Below are 24,760 nucleotides of genomic sequence, written 5' to 3' on the forward strand. Positions count from 1 at the left end.
CTGTTTTGACATCATGGCCTGTATTGGAGTCTGTTTTTATAGAAATAATGTATTGATCGAGGTTGCTTCTAAAAATTCAAGACATACTATATTTATTGATGTTGTTCCTAAACAAAATACAGAGCAACCCGCTTATAATAAATAAACAAATCTCATCAAAAGATGAGGCATATAGATATTTTATTCAGTTATTCTTCTGCACATTGCTACTGATATAGTCTAAATAATAACTTAATGTCAATATCGTTGCATCGAACGTAACCTGTAATGACGAAGTGTGAACCAATGATAAGATAACGTTGTACATCGTGTCGAATCAATATGTAAGTTAAAACACATTTCATCAAACTTTTATTACGGGAAAATCACAAAATACCCTAAAATCAATTAAATATTTTCGATTTTTTGGAATTTTTATATGCATATAAGCGGGAGTCGGTGTTTTAGTCGATGCAAATACACGGGATTGAAATACAAAGATAAAGAAAGAAAAAAATCCGGACCTGAGAATTTTATGCAAATAAGCGGGATATTCAAATAACCGATATGCAAATAAGTGGGCTCCTCTGTATTATATCTATTAAATACCTGTTTAACTGATGAAAGCCAGCCATGTCTACAGCAATAGTAAATGCTATTTCGTTGTCTTTATAATGTAAATAAATTATAAAAATAAAATTATGCAATACTCAGTCTTATGTCTATCTGTGCATAATGATTTAAGACACATGTAGTAAATTACTGTTACATTTAGTTTTTTTCAATTTACATGTCATCTATATGATAGAAATGTTTTTTTGGTGAGTGCATGGAGTTTGGTGAGGAGTTGATGCTCATTAGATATTCAGGGTTTCATAGTAGTTTGTGTAACTCGATCATTAAATATTCAGGGTTGCATAATAATTTGTGTAACTCAACCTGAATGTAATATTCTTAAATAAAGGGTTTTAGCATCCATAAACAGCTATCTTCTTTATTATGGTCTAGAGGTTGTCAACATCTTTCGACCGAAGGTCGCTTATGACATCTACAAATTCATACGCCCTGAAGTACACTTTTGGGGTTCAGTTATTTACAGTTAAACCAAAATTTTCCTGAAGAGGTGCAACTTCATTTTGTATTTTCAGCAATTTACTTGTTTGAATTTTGGCTTATACTGATGCATTAAGCCAATTAGTCATATGGCAGGGCATCTAGTTGACCCTTCCTTTTTAGCAATTTCCAGAAGTCAAATCACTATTTCTCAGAAACCTGAAGGGTCAAAACATCTGTCAAATAGACATGCTCCTTAGATCTCAAGAGTTAAATATGATTTTTGGGAGTCAAAAAGATACTTCCAGGGGCTTACTGAATGCCCTGTATGGCTAAAATCCATTCAGTACTTTGTGACAAATAGGCATTACCTCTATTTCCCCTATTGAACCCCACCCCTCTGGCCCAAGGAGGGTCAGAGTCACCATTTATCCTAAATCTGTTCCCCCTCCCCAAAGAATCTTTCTAACCAAATTTGGTTCAAATCTATACAGGACTTTTTGACTAGTAGCAGTTTGAAGCAAATATTGACGGATGACGGACGTCGTGACATGCCATAAGCTCACCGGCCCTTCAGGCCAGGTGAGCTAATAAAAAAGAAAGAAGACTTGATCCTAGACACCATGACAAGAAGACCTTGGATTGTTTATCAAAAGATTTTTATTCATTTAAGGGTAAACAATCCTTTAGTTACTCATAATGATGACGTCGCACACAACAAAACTGGTAACATCACACACACACACCATGATGGGGTGGATATATTTGCTAAGGGCTGCCATCTTGAATTCGCTGCATAGCAACAGATTCGAGATGGCGTAGTCCTTAGCAATCTTCATCCTCCCCTATTCATTACTCATATTTCTATGCAAGCGTACAATAATATAGTGGAAATACTCCTCGAACACTAATAGACATGATATTACGCTGTTCATACACACTATCATACTTTATTATAATTAAGCATTACACCTCCTTCTTTGAAAAGTTATGGCCCTATAACTCTCAGGGTTGGTGCATTATGATTAATTTGATATAGGTAAATACATATATATAAAGTTTCCCTGCAGAAGATGAGAGATCTTGAGAATCCCCTTGTCATCAAATGTCATCATTAGGCAGTGGAGGATGTGGTTTGCCAGATTGGAAAGAATTGCACCTGCTGACCCATGGTTTTCTTGCCTAGATACATTTGGTCCAAATACAGGCCCTGGGCATCCCCAATAGTGCATGCTGTTTATTTTTCCCAATAAAGTCCTCAAAATTCCTGAAATCCTGATTGAAATCTGGTTTATTTTAAAATTACGATGTGAAATTTAACAATCTACAAACCTCATTTCTTCCTAGTTTTACACTTCCCCTGCACATAAATTCCTGTTTTCCACAAGGTTACAATTTCTCAAAATGGCAATGATTGAGACACTCAGGTATTCGGAAATCAAATTCCTTATTACAGATAGAGGGGTTAAAGGTGCATTGTCATTTTGTGAATTTCATCATTTCCAAATTGAACTGAGGACGGAGTTATTTAAGCTCACTGTCCAGAAGAGTAAGTGAGCTTATACCATAGTGCTGCGCCCCACATCCATCCAGCATCATATTCTCCCTTTCAGCAAAATTTTCTTAAAACCCAAGTGGCTCATGTCATGGCAATCAGTCTGATGTGTGATGTTACTGTAATCAAAACTCTGTCATCGTTGTTGGACAAATGGCCAGCTGTGTATGAACACTGGAGTGTAAAGTGCACTGACCGGTCCATTCGGCTTCACTTTAAACATAATCATGCATGTAAACACTTAAGAAATTTCTCAGTGACAGCTAAGTTCATTATCTTAAGTAAATTGTTTGTAATTACTTAGATATGAATGACAGTAACTCTCCAATGTCCCTGATATCGTACTATCCGACAAGCTTGGTCCCTATGATGCCCTCATGTCCGTCCCTCATGAACACGTACCACCCTGGCTGTCCGTGTCCTGGGTGTTTGGACTGTATGTCCTTGTCACCTGGCAGGTACACAGGTAAAAAGCAGCGTGGCCCACAGCCAAGGAAAGGCAGCACTCCTCTCAGTCTGGCCTCGTAGTCCACCTGAAACAGGTGTTCTCGGTAGTCTTTTGTGTTTTCTTCGTGTTGTGTCCATCCCAGGATCATCCCACCTACCACAGATTAAACAAAAAATTATAGTAATTTATAATGTAATTGAAAAAATTTGGATCCTGTCACAATAAAAAAAGTCAGAAAATATAAAATCATTACATACAAGTGAGAAAAATTTACTTAATAAGTATAGTAAGTATAGTAACTATACACTAATAAGTGCATGTCCAAGCACTAAGAATTAATTAATTCATATCCGTGTTTATCCTCAAATGAGCCACCTCCCCTCGTGTAAAAGTTTATTGCTGTTTTATCTTCAAATAAGTCCTCTGCCATAGTGTATAAGTTCAGTACTATAACTATCCTCAAATAAGCCCCCTCTCCTAAAGTAAAAGTTAGCATTAAAGTTTGGGGAGTTGTTATTTGTGAACCACTGTAAGCTTGCCTTACTATCTTAAATAGTTGATTCTGCAAAAATGAAGATGTCAAATTACAACAAGTTTTTGCTTAATGATACTAAATCTCCGATTAGATCCCAAGCAAGTAGTCTTAATAAGGATTGTTCGACTTGAACTTGAACAAAGGGAGAGAATGGGGGGGGGGGGGAACAGATGGACAATAGCATTACAGTCATTCTTCCAGCATCGCTTGGGCTGAATTTCATTATCCCGCAGATCAGAGATCGGAGATCGGAGATCAGAGGGGGGATATTGAAATTCAGGACAAGCGGTGCTGGAAGAGTTGCTTACATCACTTACGATGTTTCTAAATTGACAGAGTAGTGTAATAGTTGTCATACATTGTAACACATGAATATTACTTACTTTGCTGACTAATGAAGCATGTCTCTGTACCAAAACCGGGCAGGGTAACGGCCATGAGGATCTCTATAGGAGTCAGACTTTCCCTGTAATTAAAAAAAACAATATTGTGATAAAATTCTCAAATAAACATTTTTTTATGTTGGCAAATATATAATACAATGTGTGTCTGTTGATATAAGTTCGTATGCCACAACCGGTGATATGATTTGGTTTCCGACAAAAACCGCCGGATATCAAAGTACACAAGTGCAATCAATGATTGCGAAATCTCACCGGCAGCAGCAATCACACTATGCATTCATTTTTTATGTATGTACAGTATAAGCATGTCATTTTGAAATTGTATGTCACATAATATCGCTCCTAGACCTCTAATGAATGTATAAACCAAATAAGAAGGGTGTGGACATACAAGCTTTTCAAACTAACCCTCAAAATCTTTAAAGTGGGTTTTTGTGTCAAAAAAAGTAAGTCTACAAAACGGTAAAATGCATGATTTTGCCATAACATCACTCTAATGAATATATAAACCAATTTAGAAGGGCAAGAGGTGTATACTTTTGGACTTACAAGCTTTCCAAAAACTTACCCAAAAAACTTTAAAGTTTTGGGGTGAGACGCCGACGCCGGGGTGACAGCATTAGCTCTCGGTTACTCGTAACCGGTGAGCTAATAATAATGTATCAGGTTACACAGGTAAAAAATAAAACTTCAGACTTCTGTTTACAGAATGACGGAGACTCCGTTGGAAGTGTTCAGTGATTTATTTTCAGTGATAATTGTTGGATTATTCCAAAGTGTAGTAACATTATTTTTAAAAGATTTTCTAAACTTTGCTATTTTATATCTTGGTATAGCAAACCTTCCCATTGTTGGAGATTTATTTGAATGGCATATTTTCTCTTGTCAGAATTCAAGTGTAAGACATTGGGAGATAGTGTACTTAAATCCTTTGTGAAAAGCCTGTATATTAAATGTTTAAAAGTTATTTGTACAACAGTACTGTACACTGGAGAACCACAGATAACACATACCTTGGTCCGTAAACGTCTGTGGGTACCAACATTATAACTGTTATGTTGTCAAGGGAAACCGCCGCCCTGTACACTTCCTTCCCATCCCGGAATTCTCTCTGGGTACCGGTAACTTTGATTCGTTCTCTACTCTTACAGATCAGCGTACCTTCATCATTCAAAGTCAGCGGGGTCCTTCATCAACAATTTAAAAGAATTATCATATAATTAAATAATGAAATATTTAGTCAGTTGGTGTGAGATGGGAGACAAAACTGACCTACAATATTATTCATTTTCATATAAAATATGTTTCCTCATCATAAATCTGAAAGGCTCTTTTGAAGAAATTAATTCAAATTAAAGTACAACATACAGTCAAACCTGCTCTAACAGCCACCTTGAATAAGCGGCCAACTCCCTTAATTAAGCGGCCAGTCTGTGGTTCGCCCGATGGAAAACACTTTATAATGAACCTTAAATAAGAGGCCACTTGTCTAACGTGGCCAACGGCCACAAAAATCTGCCCGAGTTGTCGTATCGTCCTGTATTAAGCAGCCATATTGTTCGGAGGTAGACATCCGCGATGATCACATGACCAGGTATTTTTATCAAATTCATTAAAACTTTGATCTTTGTTGGTTTTCATTTCAAAATACACTGTACATGGTATATTGTTATCAGTATCAATAAGTGCATTATAATATGATACTTTCAATAAACTGTTGAAAAAAGAATTGGGCAACAGGCAGTTTCTGGCCAACCTGGTTTAAGCAGCCACCTGTCTTAAGAAGCCAATATCTGTCAGTCCCTTGGATGACCGCTTAATACAGGTTTGACTGTACAAAAAAAAGAATGTATACAATTTTTATTTTTATCAATTACAATATTCACCATTTTTATTTCTATTAATTATTAACTTAAATTATCACCATGGCAACTCACCCTTTGAATTCAGTAGATAGCATTATGGGAAGTGAATCAAACACATGGTCACTGTCACGAGGTACACTACAGAACTTTATCCCATAATCTGTACTGACCACCAGGACAACACCTATGAGGTCAAGGTCACGCACACCTGTAAATTCATCAGCTACCTCCCTTTGGCCATTTGTCATATCCCAGCTCCAGATCCTGAAAAAATAAAATCATATTCAAATGACATAATTATATACATGTATATATCTAAACCTAATCTATTAAAGGCAATTAAAAAGAATACTTTTTGTCATTTTTCGTAGAACTGGTTATTTTTAGAGTACAGGGTAATTTTTGCACTTTTTGTGAGATTTTAACTATTGTTGTATATGAGGAGAAATCACTGAAGCAATTTTATTGGATGCCTTAGGATTCAAGGGCGCGATAGACAAGACTATATTTGCCAAGGATTTGTGTAGTTTGATGCAATCAGAAGCCTTGGATAGCAAAGATTAAGTAATGCAAGACAATTTTAATTGACTAAATATGGCATTTGTAGTATATAAACTTTTACAGTATATGGGAATTGATGTGTATAAACTTTTACAGTATGTGGGAGTTGTAGTATATAAACTTTTACAGTAGGTGGGAGTTGTAGTATATAAACTTTACAGTATATGGGAGTTGTTGTATATATAAACTTTACAGTATGTGGGAGTTGTAGTATATAAACTTTTACAGTATGTGGGAGTTGTAGTATATAAACTTTTACAGTATGTGGGAGTTGTTATATATATAAACATTACAGTGTATTGGAGTTGTAGTACGTGTATATCAACTGCTGCTGCAGTATATGGGATTTGTAGTATATAAACTTTTACAGTATGTGGGAGTTGTAGTATATCAACTTTACAGTATGTGGGAGTTGTAGTATATAAACTTTTACAGTTTGTGGGAGTTGTTATATATATAAACATTACAGTGTATTGGAGTTGTAGTACGTGTATATCAACTGCTGTTGCTGCAGTATATGGGATTTGTAGTATATAAACTTTAGAGTATATGGGAGTTGTAGTATATAAACTTTTACAGTATGTGGGAGTTGTAGTATATAAACTTTACAGTATGTGGGAGTTGAAGTATATAAACTTTTACAGTATGTGGGAGTTGTAGTATATAAACTTTTACAGTATGTGTGAGTTGTAGTATATAAACTTTACAGTATGTGGGAGTTGTAGTATATAAACTTTACAGTATGTGTGAGTTGTAGTATATAAACTTTAGAGTATGTGGGAGTTGTAGTATATAAACTTTACAGTATGTGGGAGTTGTAGTATATAATCTTTTACAGTATGTGGGAGTTGTAGTATATAAACTTTAACAGTATGTGGGAGTTGTAGTATATAAACTTTAACCGTATGTGGGAGTTGTAGTATATAAACTTTTACAGTATGTGGGAGTTGTAGTATATAAACTTTACAGTATGTGGGAGTTGTAGTATATAAACTTTACAGTATATGGGAGTTGTAGTATATAAACTTTTACAGTATGTGGGAGTTGTTGTATATAAACTTTACAGTATGTGGGAGTTGTAGTATATAAACTTTTACAGTATGTGGGAGTTGTAGTATATAAACTTTAACAGTATGTGGGAGTTGTAGTATATAAACTTTTACAGTATGTGGGAGTTGTAGTATATAAACTTTACAGTATGTGGGAGTTGTAGTATATAAACTTTACAGTATATGGGAGTTGTAGTATATAAACTTTTACAGTATGTGGGAGTTGTAGTATATAAACTTTACAGTATGTGGGAGTTGTAGTATATAAACTTTTATAATATGTGGGAGTTGTAGTGTATACACTTTTACAGTATGTGGGAGTTGTAGTATATAAACTTTACAGTATGTGGGAGTTGTAGTATATAAACTTTACAGTATGTGGGAGTTGTAGTATATAAACTTTACAGTATGTGGGAGTTGTAGTATATAAACTTTTACAGTATATGGGAGTTGTAGTATATAAACTTTACAGTATATGGGAGTTGTTGTATATATAAACTTTACAGTATGTGGGAGTTGTAGTATATAAACTTTTACAGTATGTGGGAGTTGTTAGTATATAAACATTACAGTGTATTGGAGTTGTAGTACGTGTATATCAACTGCTGCTGCAGTATATGGGAGTTGTAGTATATAAACTTTACAGTATGTGGGAGTTGTAGTATATAAACTTTACAGTATGTGGGAGTTGTAGTATATAAACTTTACAGTATGTGGGAGTTGTAGTATATAAACTTTACAGTATGTGGGAGTTGTAGTATATAAACTTTACAGTATGTGGGAGTTGTAGTATATAAACTTTACAGTATGTGGGAGTTGTAGTATATAAACTTTACAGTATGTGGGAGTTGTAGTATATAAACTTTACAGTATGTGGGAGTTGTAGTATATAAACTTTACAGTATGTGGGAGTTGTAGTATATAAACTTTACAGTATGTGGGAGTTGTAGTATATAAACTTTACAGTATGTGGGAGTTGTAGTATATAAACTTTACAGTATGTGGGAGTTGTAGTATATAAACTTTACAGTATGTGGGAGTTGTAGTATATAAACTTTACAGTATGTGGGAGTTGTAGTATATAAACTTTACAGTATGTGGGAGTTGTAGTATATAAACTTTACAGTATGTGGGAGTTGTAGTATATAAACTTTACAGTATGTGGGAGTTGTAGTATATAAACTTTTACAGTATGTGGGAGTTGTAGTATATAAACTTTACAGTATGTGGGAGTTGTAGTATATAAACTTTACAGTATGTGGGAGTTGTAGTATATAAACTTTACAGTATGTGGGAGTTGTAGTATATAAACTTTACAGTATGTGGGAGTTGTAGTATATAAACTTTTACAGTATGTGGGAGTTGTAGTATATAAACTTTTACAGTATGTGGGAGTTGTAGTATATAAACTTTACAGTATGTGGGAGTTGTAGTATATAAACTTTACAGTATATGGGAGTTGTAGTATATAAACTTTACAGTATGTGGGAGTTGTAGTATATAAACTTTTACAGTATGTGGGAGTTGTAGTATATAAACTTTACAGTATGTGGGAGTTGTAGTATATAAACTTTACAGTATGTGGGAGTTGTAGTATATAAACTTTACAGTATGTGGGAGTTGTAGTATATAAACTTTACAGTATGTGGGAGTTGTAGTATATAAACTTTACAGTATGTGGGAGTTGTAGTATATAAACTTTACAGTATGTGGGAGTTGTAGTATATAAACTTTACAGTATGTGGGAGTTGTAGTATATAAACTTTACAGTATGTGGGAGTTGTAGTATATAAACTTTACAGTATGTGGGAGTTGTAGTATATAAACTTTACAGTATGTGGGAGTTGTAGTATATAAACTTTACAGTATGTGGGAGTTGTAGTATATAAACTTTACAGTATGTGGGAGTTGTAGTATATAAACTTTACAGTAGGTGGGAGTTGTAGTATATAAACTTTACAGTATGTGGGAGTTGTAGTATATAAACTTTACAGTATGTGGGAGTTGTAGTATATAAACTTTACAGTATGTGGGAGTTGTAGTATATAAACTTTACAGTATGTGGGAGTTGTTGTATATAAACTTTACAGTAGGTGGGAGTTGTAGTATATAAACTTTACAGTATGTGGGAGTTGTAGTTTATAAACTTTACAGTAGGTGGGAGTTGTAGTATATCAACTTTAATAGTATTTTGGAGTTGTATTATATGAACTTGAACAGTAGGTGGGATCAGTAGAATATTAAATTTTACATTACACTGGAGAGATTACCTGCTGTTGAAGGAGACACCAAATAGCTGACTGCCGAACAGAAACATCCGTGTGATATCACATTGATGACATTCTATATGTTTACTGCTTATACGTTCTCCTCTGCTCATGATATCTAGGACTTCAACTCGTGAAGAATTTCTGGAAAAGAAATTTTTGTAAAAGTTGATTAACTTCTCTCATTATTACGAAATTTATCAAATAATTTAGAATAACATATATATATATATATATATATATGAAAGAGAAATTAGAAATTTGCGATTTTTTTTCTAATGCAATTTACATTTTATATATATAACACACAATTCTGCTAATTACAGTCCCCACTGGATGAAGGTGAAAGGTCAAAATGTAGGTCAGAGTGACTTTTTTTCTGGCCATAACAATGATCTAACCTTGTGCACCAAATAGCAAAGTTTTCAGGGACAAGAATTGTGAGACAAAATTAAAGCATATTGATAAGCTTTTTTCTTTTAAGTAGGTCAAAGGTCAAAATGTAGGTCATAGTGACCTATTTTTGGTACATGACACATCACCTCATTCAAATGTGCAGAAAAAAGAGCCCAGACAAGCTTTTCTTTCATGTACATGTAGGTCAAAGTTCAAAATGCAGGTCAGAGTGACCTACTTTCGGTACGTGTCACACCTTCTCATTAAAGTGAACCCCTGTTTCTGCAAAGTCGTCAAAGATAGCAAACAAATTCAATGACAAGAAACCCAGGGGCCTGTATCACTTACCTGGATATTTCAGTAAGTGACAGTGATTGTGGCAAAACATTCTCATTTAAGTTACATGAACATTACAAACATTTTCCCCACTTGGAAACTGGCCTCGTGACCAGTACCTGCATGCATGTGAGTCAATGCTTTCATTTATTAATCATTTGTTTCTTCATCCTGAAGATGATTCAAAGTCAATTTGGTTGATAATAAACACAATCTATGAAACTAGCATATTCAATCTTGATATCTGTATTTGAGCTCTAAACTTCTGCCTCCATTAGGGAGATATGCTCTAAACTTATAAAACAAGAGGTCAAGAGAGCCTGTATCGTGTGCCTGGTTGGATTTGACTAAATGTCAAAATAATGTTCATGTTCAATTCGTTAACAGCTTTATTTGTTGATGTAGAACAATGCTATATATGGTTACGGCACGGGGATCTCAACTGCTTTAAAGACAACCCAGAATCGAAGTCCCTAGGGGTGTGAAAAGACCCCAGGGATTGTTTTTACAACATGATTGTTTGATTCCTTGGGGTGAGGAAAGATCTTTGGGTGGCAGTGCCTATTTTTACATCCTAGTGTGTTCAAAGAAATTGGTTCAGAAATTCAGGAGGAAGGACAACACTGTACCATAATACTCCCAGAGGTGCACATAAAAACTTACATGGAGCGATTTGGTATAAGGTCACCTGTACTTTGCAACAGGTGAGATGACAATTCAAGAGTAGAGCAATCTCAGTTTTCCCTTTAAATCTCCTGATCAGATCAGTGATGAAAATATTACATTTTAAACATCTTACAATTGACTGAACAGGATGGTTGCTCCCGGAATGGTGTGGCAAACTTTATTGTGTACAGGCAGTTGGGTAAAACAGGATACTTTGTACAAACTAGGTGACTTGTAGGCAAGAAATGTGTCCTTGGATGTCAGATCAACAACCTGAAAAATAAATATGAAAGTATTGGTTTACATGTATTTAGAGTCTGGTACGATAGACAATGACACAAACTCAATCTGTCACCAGGATAGCTGACCAAAACTTCCCCATCTCCCTATATTCAACTCCACAGATATATAAATATGTTGATTTTCTATATATAGCAAGTAAAGCCTTGACCTTGACAATCTGAAACACATGTTGTTCGAAGTAAACTCATATACTTGACATTTGTGTAAAGTTTGACCAAAATCTGTCAAAGAATAAAGTTACATGGTGTTGAAATTGAATTGTGACAGAACAGAATGGTGTGTATAGAGTGACCTTGACCTTTGTGTATTAACTTCTATCAATATCTATTAAGAAAGGATGTAGCTACCATGATGACATTGAATTGGTTGATGATTCCTTTTTATTTAGACAACAATATAAGAAGTTCATGTATACTCATAATTGACCTTTGTATACAGTTTGTTGAAGATCTGTCAAAGAATGAAGTTGCTAGGTGTTAAAATTGCATCAGGACGGGATGGACATGATCAAGCAACACCAGACGCCGACCCCCCCCCCCAACTTACGGCATTTTAAGCTGAGAACCTTGATACTGCAATTGTCTTAGTATTTATTATGCAAAACTACACAATGTCATATATCCAAATATTATTAATATCTGAATTTTGATAAATCTGGAGCATGTGTTTGGTGGCCATCTTGAATCCTTTACCAGTATTTTTGTTTGAAAATGAACATTGTAATCTTATCATCTCTCCCACCAAGTTTCTTTGTGATCAGCATCAAATAGAACAAAAGTTATTATTGAATATGATTTCAGCCAATCAGAGGGTAATAAATGGTAGCCGTTTAAGTTTTGTCATCAAATTAACAGCGCCATTGTCTCACCAAACCACAGACACATTCCAATTTTCATTAAAATAGAATGATTAACAGAAACTTATCTCCCAAAAAAGTGTGTAAATTACAAAGATTTAGACGGTACAACCCCTTCAAAACGGGTTGCTGTGGGGGGCATTAAGATAATATTCCTACTGCATTTTATATCACTCACCCACAAGTATAGCGGCCGTGTGTTACACTGCTTTGTCATAAAGGTCAGTGTATCCCCCACAACACAAATGTTGGTAAGTTGTAGGCGATACTCCTCTGGATGGGCATTATACTCCAGTTTTAAATCAGGTGGTTTTACATATTTTTCATACTGGAATTCCACCGGTTTAGCTTTCTTTCCTTTCTTTGGTTCATACTTTGTCCTTAACCTTCCTTCTCTTTCTTTTTCTTGTCTTTGGTGTTGTGTTCTGAGATGAGTCAGGTGGTATACTTGAGAAGTTATCCACTGTCAAAACAAAATAAATAGTAGAATTATCACATTCCCTCCCTTCTCTTCATACCCTGTCACCTTCCCTCCCTCCTCTCTATACCCTGTCACCTTCCCTCCCTCCTCTCTATAACCTGTCACCTTACCTTCCTTACTCTTCATACCCTGTCACCTTCCCTCCCTCCTCCTCATACCCTGTCACCTTCCCTCCCTCCTCTTCATACCCTGTCACCTTCCCTCCCTCCTCTCTTGAATTCCACAGGTCTTGCTTTCTTCCCTTTCTTCGGTTCATACTTTTTCCTGAACTTTGTTTCTCGTTCTTTTTCTTCTCTTTGGTGATTCGCTCTGAGATTAGTCATTTTGTATACTTCAGAACGTATCCACTGTCAAAAAATATGCTAGAATTGTAACAAAGATCGCTGACTAATAGCTGTCTTTTCCTTCCTTCTCTTCATATCCAGTCTCCTTCCCTTCCTCCTCCTCATACCATGTCACCTTCCCTCCCTCCTCTCTATACCATGTCACCTTCCCTCCCTCCTCCTCATACCCTGTCACCTTCCCTCCCTCCTCTCTATACACTGTCACCTTCCCTCCCTCCTCCTCATACCCTGCCACCTTCCCTCCATCCTCCTCATACACTGCCACCTTCCCTCCATCCTCCTCATACACTGTCACCTTCCCTCCCTCCTCCTCATACCCTGTCACCTTCCCTCCCTCCTCCTCATACCCTGTCTTCCTCCCTCCTCGTACCCTGTCACATTCCCTCCCTCCTCCTCATAAACTGTCACCTTCCCTCCCTCCTCTCTATACCCTGTCACCTTCCCTCCCTCCTCTCTATACCCTGTCACCTTCCCTCCCTCCTCCTCATACCCTGCCACCTTCCCTCCATCCTCCTCATACACTGTCACCCTTCCCTCCCTCCTCCTCATACCCTGTCACCTTCCCTCCCTCCTCCTCATACCCTGTCGTCTTCCCTCCCTCCTCTCTACACCCTGTCACCTTCCTTCCTCCCTCCTCATACCCTGTCACATTCCCTCCCTCCTCCTCATAAACTGTCACCCTCCCTCCCTCCTCTCTATACCCTGTCACCTTCCCTCCCTCCTCTCTATACCCTGTCACCCTCCCTCCTCCTCATACCCTGTCACCTTCCCTTCCTCCTCCTCATACTGTCACCTTCCCTCCCTCCTCCTCATACCCTGTCACCTTCCCTCCCTCCTCCTCCTCATACCCTGTCACCTTCCTTCCCTCCTCCTCATACCTTGTCACCTTCCCTACCTCCTCCTCATAAACTGTCATCTTCCTTCCCTCCTCTCTATACCCTGTCACCTTCCTCCCTCCTCCTCATACCCTGTCACCTTCCCTCCCCCTCCTCATACCCTGTCACCTTCCCTCCCTCCTCTCTATACCCTGTCACCTTCCCTCCCTCCTCCTCATACCCTGTCACCTTCCCTCCCTCCTCCTCATACTGTCACCTTCCCTCCCTCCTCCTCATACCCTGTCACCTTCCTCCCTCCTCCTCCTCATACCCTGTCACCTTCCCTACCTCCTCCTCATACCTTGTCACCTTCCCTACCTCCTCTTCATACCTTGTCACCTTCCCTTCCTTCTCATACCCTGTCTCCTTCCCTTCCTCCTCCTCATACCCTGTCACCTTCTCTTCCTCCTCCTCATATCCTGTCACCTTCCCTCCCCCTCCTCATACCCTGTCACCTTCCCTCCCTCCTCCTCATACCCTGTCACCTTCTCTTCCTCCTCCTCATACCCTGTCACCTTTCCTCCCTCCTCCTCATACCCTGTCACCTTCCCTTCCTCCTCCTCATACCCCTGTCACCTTCTCTCCCCTCCTCCTCATAACCTGTCACCTTCCCTCCCTCCTCCTCATACCCTGTCACCTTCCCTTCCTCCTCCTCATACCATGTCACCTTCCCTTCCTCCTCCTCATACCCTGTCACCTTCTCTCCCTCCTCCTCATAACCTGTCACCTTCCCTCCCTCCTCCTCATACCCTGTCACCTTCCCTTCCTCCTCCTCATACTGTCACCTTCCCTCCCTCCTCCTCATACCCTGTCATCTTCCTTCCCTCCTCTCTATACCCTGTCACCTTCCCTCCCTCCTCCTCATACCCTGTCACCTTCCCTCCCCTTCCTCATACCCTGTCACCTTCCCTCCCTCCTCTCTATACCCTGTCACCTTCCCTCCCTCCTCCTCATACCCTGTCACCTTCCCTCCCTCCTCCTCATACTGTCACCTTCCCTCCCTCCTCCTCATACCCTGTCACCTTCCCTCCCTCCTCCTCCTCATACCCTGTCACCTTCCCTACTTCCTCCTCATACCTTGTCACCTTCCCTACCTCCTCTTCATACCTTGTCACCTGCCCTCCCTCATCCTCATACCCTGCCACCTTCCCTCCATCCTCCTCATACCATGTCTCCTTCCCTTCCTCCTCCTCATACCCTGTCACCTTCTCTTCCTCCTCCTCATACCCTGTCACCTTCCCTCCCTTTTCCTCATATCCTGTCACCTTTCCTCCCTTCTCCTCATACCCTGTCACCTTCCCTCCCCCTCCTCATACCCTGTCACCTTCCCTCCCTTCTCCTCATACCCTGTCACCTTCCCTCCCTCCTCCTCCTCATACCCTGTCACCTTCTCTTCCTCCTCCTCATACCCTGTCACCTTCCCTCCCTCCTCCTCATACCCTGTCACCTTCCCTCCCTCCTCCTCATACCCTGTCTCCTTCCCTTCCCTCCTCCTCATACCCTGTCACCTTCTCTTCCTCCTCCTCATACCCTGTCACCTCCCTCCCTCCTCCTCATACCCTGTCACCTTCCCTCCCTCCTCCTCATACCCTGTCACCTTCCCTTCCTCCTCCTCATACCCTGTCACCTTCCTCCCTCCTCCTCATACCCTGTCACCTTCCCTTCCTCCTCCTCATACCCTGTCACCTTTCTCTCCCTCCTCCTCATACCCTGTCACCTTCCCTCCCTCCTTCTCATACCCTGTCACCTTCTCTTCCTCCTCCTCATACCCTGTCACCTTCCCTCCCTCCTCCTCATAACCTGTCACCTTCCCTCCCTCCTCCTCATACCCTGTCACCTTCCCTTCCTCCTCCTCATACCCTGTCACCTTCCCTCCCTCCTTCTCATACCCTGTCACCTTCTCTTCCTCCTCCTCATACCCTGTCACCTTCTCTTCCTCCTCCTCATACCCTGTCACCTTCCCTCCTTCCTCCTCACACCCTGTCACCTTCACTCCCTCTTCCTCATACCCTGTCACCTTCCCTCCCTCCTCCTCATAACCTGTCACCTTCCCTTCCTCCTCCTCATACCCTGTCACCTTCCCTCCCTCCTCCTCATACCCTGTCTATTACTAGAATTGACACCCCAGCTCCCATTAATTAACCTCGTTCCCATGGGTACCCTACCCAAAACAAAAGCTGTAGGAGTTTAAACAGAACAAGTAGCTGATTCAAATAGTAAGCACAGATACACAATTTCAATGTACATGTGTGCTGACAACATAAGTTTTGAAAAGTTTGGATGAAAACTATTAAAAGATTGAAATAAATATGTATATTTCAGACTAGGCAAATGGGATATAACTGCTAGAAAACAGTTGAACTGAAAGCATGAATATCTTCAGTGTATGTTGACTACATCAGGGAAGTTTTGAAAAGTTTGGATGAAAACTGTTGGATGGTTGTGTGGGACAGTGGTAATGGGATTCCAAGATTGGATGTGAAATGGTATGGGGGCCACATGCCTCCATGACCACGTGGGTTTTCCCCGGGTACTCCTGTTACCTCCCACAGTGAGACCCCTCACACGCTTCCATCCGGGCCAACAAGAGTGATGGATAGAAGTTGGTATAGCTTGTTTAGCATTTACACTGTACATTGTATTATAAAATAAAGTTTACAAAATTGTAGGAGTTATCCAGGCATAACTGTAATAAAAAGACACTGATTGCAAAACTTCAGCACAGGTTCACAACATCAGCGTGTGCTAACTACATACACCAGTAATAAGTTTGGATTGATACTGTGGGAGTTGTCTGGTAAGATTCAGTCCTCTATCTAAGTTAATTAAAGGGACATAACTGCAACAAAAATAGAAGAATTCAAAAAATAGGTGTAGGTGTCTAGTTATAGTGTGTGGTGACTACACCAATGATGTTTCACCAAATTTCGATAAAACTGCTGGAGGAGTTGTCCAGACGAAATTGAGTTTACAATAATAACTAAATGGGGGGGTAACTGTTTTAAACTTTAGGCAGATCCAAAAAATGGCCGATTGATAGTATATCCTAATTAAATGGCATATGACATATAATAAGGAACAAATCTCATGACGTTTACAGTTTTTCCTGACCATTGGGTCAGATATCCTAGAAATACTTACATCGTAATCAAGCACACGCTGCTTCTCTACACATAAATTGACAAACTTTTTCCCGTCCTCTTTTGTAAAATCATTTACTGACTTTGATGCTTCATTAAGTTTCAATTTTTTCTCGACATTCTGAAATATCGAAATTACAGAGTTTTTAACAACTAATATCGAAATCAACATCACAATGATTTTCTACTGTTATATATGCCATATTGAAGCTTATTGCATGTAGAAAAGTATATGATTTCATTGAAGAAACTTGGTAGCCCTTCACCCCAGAATCTTAAACTTGGTAGCCCTTCACCCCAGAATCTTAAACTTGGTAGCCCTTCACCCCAGAATCTTAAACTTGGTAGCCCTTCACCCCAGAATCTTAAACTTGGTAGCCCTTCACCCCAGCATGCTAAACTTGGTAGCTCTTCACCCCAGCATTCTTAACTTGGTAGCCCTTCACCCCAGCATGCTAAACTTGGTAGCTCTTCACCCCAGCATGCTAAACTTTGTAGCCCTTCACCACAGCATGCTAAACTTGGTAACCCGTCACCTCAGCATGCTAAACTTGGTAGCCCTTCACCTCAACATGCTAAACTTGGTAGCCTTTCACCCCAGCATTCTAAACTTTGTAGCCCTTCACCTCAGCATGCTAAACTTGGTAACCCTTCACCTCAGCATGCTAAACTTGGTAGCCCTTCACCCCAGCATGCTAAACTTGGTAACCCTTCACCCAAGCATTCTAAACTTTGTAGCCCTTCACCTCAGCATGCTAAACTTGGTAACCCTTCACCTCAGCATGCTAAACTTGGTAGCCCTTCACCCCAACATGCTAAACTTGGTAACCGTTCACCCCAGAATGCTAAACTTGGTAGCTCTTCACTCCAGCATGCTAAACTTGGTAGCTCTTCACCCCAGCATGCTAAACTTTGTAGCCCTTCACCTCAGCATGCTAAACTTGGTAACCCTTCACCTCAGCATGCTAAACTTTGTAGCCCTTCACCCCAGCATGCTAAACTTGGTAGCCCTTCACCCCAACATGCTAAACTTGGTAGCCCTTCACCCCAGCATTCTAAACTTTGTAGCCCTTCACCTCAGCATGCTAAACTTGGTAACCCTTCACCTCAGCATGCTAAACTTGGTAACCGTTCACCCCAGAATGCTAAACTTGGTAGCTCTTCACTCCAGCATGCTAAACTTGGTAGCTCTTCACCCCAGCATGCTAAACTTTGTAGCCCTTCACCTCAGCATGCTAAACTTGGTAGCCCTTCACCCCAGCATTCTAAACTTTGTAGCCCTTCACCTCAGCATGCTAAACTTGGTAACCCTTCACCTCAGCATGCTAAACTTGGTAACCCTTCACCTCAGCATGCTAAACTTGGTAACCCTTCACCCCAGCATGCTAAACTTGGTAGCCCTTCACCCAAGCATTCTAAACTTTGTAGCCCTTCACCTCAGCATGCTAAACTTGGTAACCCTTCACCTCAGCATGCTAAACTTGGTAGCCCTTCACCCTAGCATGCTAAACTTGGTAACCCTTCACCCCAGTAGTATGCTAAACTTGGTAGCTCTTCACTCCAGCATGCTAAACTTGGTAACCCTTCACCTCAGCATGCTAAACTTGGTAGCCCTTCACCCCAGCATGCTAAACTTGGTAACCCGTCACCCCAGCATGCTAAACTTGGTAGCCCTTCACCCCAGCATGCTAAACTTGGTAACCCTTCACCTCAGCATGCTAAACTTGGTAGCCCTTCACCCCAGTAGTATGCTAAACTTGGTAGCCCTTCACCCCAGCATGCTAAACTTTGTAGCCCTTCACCTCAGCATGCTAAACTTGGTAGCCCTTCACCCCAGCATTCTAAACTTGGTAACCCTTCACCCCAGCATGCTAAACTTGGTAGCCCTTCACCCCAGCATTCTAAACTTTGTAGCCCTTCACCTCAGCATTCTAAACTTGGTAGCCCTTCACCCCAACATGCTAAACTTGGTAGCCCTTCACCCCAGCATTCTAAACTTTGTAGCCCTTCACCTCAGCATGCTAAACTTGGTAACCCTTCACCTCAGCATGCTAAACTTGGTAACCCTTCACCCCAGCATGCTAAACTTGGTAACCCTTCACCTCAGCATGCTAAACTTGGTAACCCTTCACCCCAGCATGCTAAACTTGGTAACCCTTCACCCCAGCATGCTAAACTTGGTAGCCCTTCACCCCAGCATGCTAAACTTGGTAACCCGTCACCCCAGCATGCTAAACTTGGTAGCCCTTCACCCCAGAATGCTAAACTTGGTAGCTCTTCACCCCTGCATTCTACAATATCAATATCAATATAAATATACCAATACACCAAAACACCATTATCAAGTCTCTGGACCTCTTTTTGGTGTTAAGGAGGAGTTGTTTCAAAATTTCAATGAAAGCTTGATGTCAGATGGATGGCAGGTTAAGAAGCTAAACAATTAATTGTTATGTAATAATATCTTTATAATTAAATAATTCATGGTCTAAGGGGAAGTAACTCCATTCTGGATGACTTACAACTGATTTTGATGATTAGAGAGAGATGAAACGAATAATTGGCCTCAAACAATTTGGAGAATTTCATCTTCCCTAATCATCCGGCCTACTTGGTTAAGTCACTACAATGCCATCAAATACATGTACATTGTAGTAGCAAACTATGCCAAGAAGTTGTAAGATATCTGACTGAAAAATCTGATCATCAGATGACCAAGGAAAAAGGAAATTAAAGAGGAATCTGAACCCAGCAAGATCTTTGTTGCTTATTTTTAAGTTTGATTTTCTTTTCTCTAAATTCTTTGACAAAGATGCATGTACATTTACTTAACAATAAACTGTCAAATCCAACACAGTCATTTTGTTTCAATGATCAGTTGCAAAATTGAACATGAACAATAAAAGTAAGTAAGAAGCGGCTCACATAGATGCACCCCAACCCCCTCATCAATAGAATAATAAATCTGTCCAGGGATTCGTGAGATATTTTGCAAACCCACTTTTTTATTTCAAATGTAGTCAAGTGTGACCTTTATCCTTTAACCTTAACTGATGTCCACCAAAATCTATTCAGGGGTAGAATTTCATGCTGTGATATACCATGTGAATACAAACAAAATCGGTCAAAATATCTTGTATTTGTGTATTTCATTTCGAAAGTGGTCAAGTATCACCTTTGACCTTTTAACCATGAATAATGACCACCAAATCTAATCAGATGTAGAATTTCATGCTGCAATGTTATGGTGTTAAAATGAATTAAATCTTTCTGGAGGTTGCTGAAATATATCATACACAAGCTTTGCAAGTGCACCTATATGGACACAAGAACCCACACAAAAATGTAAAGGTAAAGTGATTACTATATATACTAAAATCAACCTCCTCAACTAAGTAGGAGACTAAAAACATATTGCTTTGACAATTTTTAGAATAATGGGTTCGACAAGTTTTTTTTTAGATTAGGCATACCTTGATGCAATGCTCCCTTAACAACTTATAGATGTTCAATCGAGCTTTCTCTCCATTAGGGCCAGTCCAGATCAGAGTTGCCATATCAAGGAAATTTAAATCTATGTTATTCATATTTCCTGCTTTTCGTCCCAGCATGAAGTGTACTTTGATGCCATCTTTGTTGTACACCTCCAACATTGTCGGTATCACAAATGTACCTGTGTGTAAGAGTATTTTAACAGCAAATTTAGATTTAAAAGAAATTTTCCATTTATTGTTTGGGGAAGTGAAGCCTTTGTCATTCATTATATCAACAGCAGGACTGACAAGTTCCTAATAATAAAATACACAAGAGACACAAACACTGTCAAACAACCTAGAATTGACTGATATTTGATGGGAGACACAAACACTGTCAAACAACCTAGAATTGACTGATATTTGATGGAGACACAAACACTGCCAAAGAATCTAGAATTGACTGATATTTGATGGAGACACAAACACTGTCAAACAACCTAGAATTGACTGATATTTGATGGAGCCACAAACCCTGTCAAACAACCTAGAATTGACTGATATTTGATGGGAGACACAAACACTGTCAAACAACCTAGAATTGACTGATATTTGATGGAGACACAAACACTGTCAAACAACCTAGAATTGACTGATATCTGATGGAGACACAAACCCTGTCAAACAACCTAGAATGGTCTGATATTTGATGGAGACACAAACACTGTCAAACAACCTAGAATTGACTGATATTTGATGGGGACACAAACACTGTCAAACAACCTAGAATTGACTGATATTTGATGGAGACACAAACCCTGTCAAACAACCTAGAATTTACTGATATTTGATGGAGACACAAACACTGTCAAACAACCTAGAATTGACTGATATTTGATGGAGACACAAACCCTGTCAAACAACCTAGAATTGACTGATATTTGATGGAGACACAAACACTGTCAAACAACCTAGAATTGACTGATATTTGATGGAGACACAAACACTGTCAAACAACCTAGAATTGACTGATATTTGATGGAGACACAAATACTGCCAAACAATCTAGAATTGACTGATATTTGATGGAGACACAAACACTGCCAAACAATCTAGAATTGACTGATATTTGATGGAGACACAAACACTGTCAAACAACCTAGAATTGACTGATATTTGATGGAGACACAAACACTGCCAAACAATCTAGAATTGACTGATATTTGATGGAGACACAAACCCTGTCAAACAATCTAGAATTGACTGATATTTGAGGGAGACACAAACACTGCCAAACAACCTAGAATTTACTGATATTTGATGGGAGACACAAACACTGTCAAACAACCTAGAATTGATTGATATTTGATGGGGACACAAAGACTGTCAAACAACCTAGAATTGACTGATATTTGATGGAGACACAAACACTGTCAAACAACCTAGAATTGACTGATATCTGATGGAGACACAAACCCTGTCAAACAACCTAGAATTGACTGATATTTGATGGAGACACAAACACTGCCAAAGAATCTAGAATTGACTGATATTTGATAAAGACAATCTGCATAGGTTGTCTCAATTTTCCAAAAATTGCTTTCAAGACAATTTAACTCCAACATGTCTAAAATCAACTCTTGTGACGCAATTTGTCTCAAAGTTGACATACATACCTGCTGCAATGGACTCAGTAGTACTATCACTATCCCAGGTTGTCAACACCTTGGTAGGACTATTGTGTTGGTCAAACTGCAAGGTTCTACAAAAGTCACAAATGGAGACAAAAACAAAATACTGTGAAACTATTGATCAACCTGTTAACAATATAAAATATTATCTCAGTTGAGATTCTCCCTCCAAAGAAGCCTGTGTTTTTATTGTGTATATCTCAAATATAACCCTTATATACCCAATGTAGGGGTCAAGTGTGACCCTTACTTACCCTGTGTAGGGGTCGAGTGTGACCCTTACTTACCCTGTGTAGGTGTGGAGTGTGACCCTTACTTACCCTGTGTGGATGTGGAGTGTGACCCTTACTTACCCTGTGTAGGGGTGGAGTGTGACCCTTACTTACCCTGTGTAGGTGTGGAGTATGACCCTTAGTTACCCTGTGTGGATGTGGAGTGTGACCCTTACTTACCCTGTGTAGGGGTGGAGTGTGACCCTTACTTACCCTGTGTAGGTGTGGAGTGTGACCCTTACTTACCCTGTGTAGGGGTGGAGTGTGACCCTTACTTACCCTGTGTAGGGGTGGAGTGTGACCCATACTTACCCTGTGTAAGGGTGGAGTGTGACCCTTACTTACCCTGTGTAAGGGTGGAGTGTGACCCTTACTTACCCTGTGTAGGTGTGGAGTGTGACCCTTACTTACCCTGTGTAGGTGTGGAGTGTGACCCTTACCCTGTGTAGGTGTGGAGTATGACCCTTACTTACCCTGTGTAGGTGTGGAGTGTGACCCTTACTTACCCTGTGTAGGTGTGGAGTGTGACCCTTACTTACCCTGTGTAGGTGTGGAGTGTGACCCTTACTTACCCTGTGTAGGTGTGGAGTGTGACCCTTACTTACCCTGTGTAGGTGTGGAGTGTGACCCTTACCCTGTGTAGGGGTGGAGTGTGACCCTTACTTACCCTGTGTAGGTGTGGAGTGTGACCCTTACTTACCCTGTGTAGGTGTGGAGTGTGACCCTTACTTACCCTGTGTAGGGGCTGAGTGTGACCCTTACTTACCCTGTGTAGGGGTGGAGTGTGACCCTTACTTACCCTGCGTAGGGGTGGAGTGTGACCCTTACTTACCCTGTGTAGGTGTGGAGTGTGACCCTTACTTACCCTGTGTAGGTGTGGAGTGTGACCCTTACTTACCCTGTGTAGGTGTGGAGTGTGACCCTTACTTACCCTGTGTAGGTGTGGAGTGTGACCCTTACCCTGTGTAGGTGTGGAGTATGACCCTTACTTACCCTGTGTAGGTGTGGAGTGTGACCCTTACTTACCCTGTGTAGGTGTGGAGTGTGACCCTTACTTACCCTGTGTAGGTGTGGAGTGTGACCCTTACTTACCCCGTGTAGGTGTGGAGTGTGACCCTTACTTACCCTGTGTAGGTGTGGAGTGTGACCCTTACCCTGTGTAGGTGTGGAGTGTGACCCTTACTTACCCTGTGTAGGTGTGGAGTGTGACCCTTACTTACCCTGTGTAGGGGTGGAGTGGGACCCTTACTTACCCTGTGTAGGGGTGGAGTGTGACCCTTACTTACCCTTTGTAGGTGTGGAGTGTGACCCTTAGTTACCCTGTATAGGGGCCGAGTGTGACCCTTACTTACCCTGTGTAGGGGTTGAGGCGGATCCTTCGGATAGGAGGCAGCAACATCTGCATGTTTCCAGTCAAATACCCATTACTATCAAAGTGGAGGTCAAGCGTTTTGGGACAAATGTCACTTTCAAAGCCTTCCCTGTAAATATCAAAGGTTTTTTTTATCAGAAATATATTTGCTTTTATCAGGAATTTTGTAAAGGAAAACACAATCACATATCATAATTATATAAACACAAAAGGAGAAATCTGGACAAGATTAAAATACTGAGATAAGCAAGTTGATTGCCCTGTGAACAGCCTGCAGGGTCATTTATAGGGACCACAGACTCAAATCAAAAATAGATTGTGGGTTTTCCCCCATTTGGGCAGAAGATTTAATAGGAGGGCAAATGCATTGGGGCCTACTGATTGGATACTCAGGTTAGAGAAGTTTCCAAAGTTTTATGTGTGGGCTGGGCAAAGCATGTAGATGTTAAGTATATAGAATTTTTTTCTAGCCTGTTTTTGTCAGGGGGAGTTAATTAAATGTGTAATATGTTGTAAATTTAGGTGATTTTTTTTGTGCTGATTTCAATACAAGATGGTGGCCCCTATATAAAAGAAGTTCAAATGGGTAGAATTTTTTAAAATATTCTATTTACAGGTTTCCAAGATGACATTCGTCATAATACGGGCTAGAGGACCAGTGTTGAAAACTCCATTTAGGCAGGACAGTCGTAAACTTACTCGTAACAGGTGAGCTAAAAATACCTTACATTGTTTGTTTTTTTCACTCTTAATAATCATAAAGACATATTGATGATTGTTTTTCATAAACTCATTATCAACATACCGATAATAATTACCTACTGATACCAGGGACATATATC

The 24,760-nt window shown here is 39.8% G+C and overlaps 1 protein-coding gene across 2 annotated transcripts in view; it reads right to left on the reverse strand.

Annotated features, from left to right (window-relative positions):
• Window positions 1-1,674: 1,674 nt before the first annotated feature.
• LOC117329705 overlaps window positions 1,675-24,760 on the reverse strand; it is a 47,446-nt gene continuing 24,360 nt past the window's right edge. For both annotated transcript variants that reach the window (XM_033887782.1, XM_033887783.1), the window contains exons 9-19: window positions 23,899-24,027; window positions 22,260-22,345; window positions 20,584-20,783; window positions 17,115-17,234; window positions 12,452-12,736; window positions 11,248-11,387; window positions 9,720-9,860; window positions 5,912-6,103; window positions 4,988-5,161; window positions 3,954-4,036; window positions 1,675-3,188 (exon numbers count right to left, since the gene is read on the reverse strand). In XM_033887782.1, coding sequence (XP_033743673.1) covers window positions 2,932-3,188; window positions 3,954-4,036; window positions 4,988-5,161; window positions 5,912-6,103; window positions 9,720-9,860; window positions 11,248-11,387; window positions 12,452-12,736; window positions 17,115-17,234; window positions 20,584-20,783; window positions 22,260-22,345; window positions 23,899-24,027 — 1,807 coding nt within the window. In that variant the 3' untranslated portion in view covers window positions 1,675-2,931. The remainder of the gene's footprint in view (window positions 3,189-3,953; window positions 4,037-4,987; window positions 5,162-5,911; window positions 6,104-9,719; window positions 9,861-11,247; window positions 11,388-12,451; window positions 12,737-17,114; window positions 17,235-20,583; window positions 20,784-22,259; window positions 22,346-23,898; window positions 24,028-24,760) is intronic.

This window comes from Pecten maximus, chromosome 6 (assembly GCF_902652985.1).
Source record: "Pecten maximus chromosome 6, xPecMax1.1, whole genome shotgun sequence".
NCBI lineage: Eukaryota > Metazoa > Mollusca > Bivalvia > Pectinida > Pectinidae > Pecten > Pecten maximus.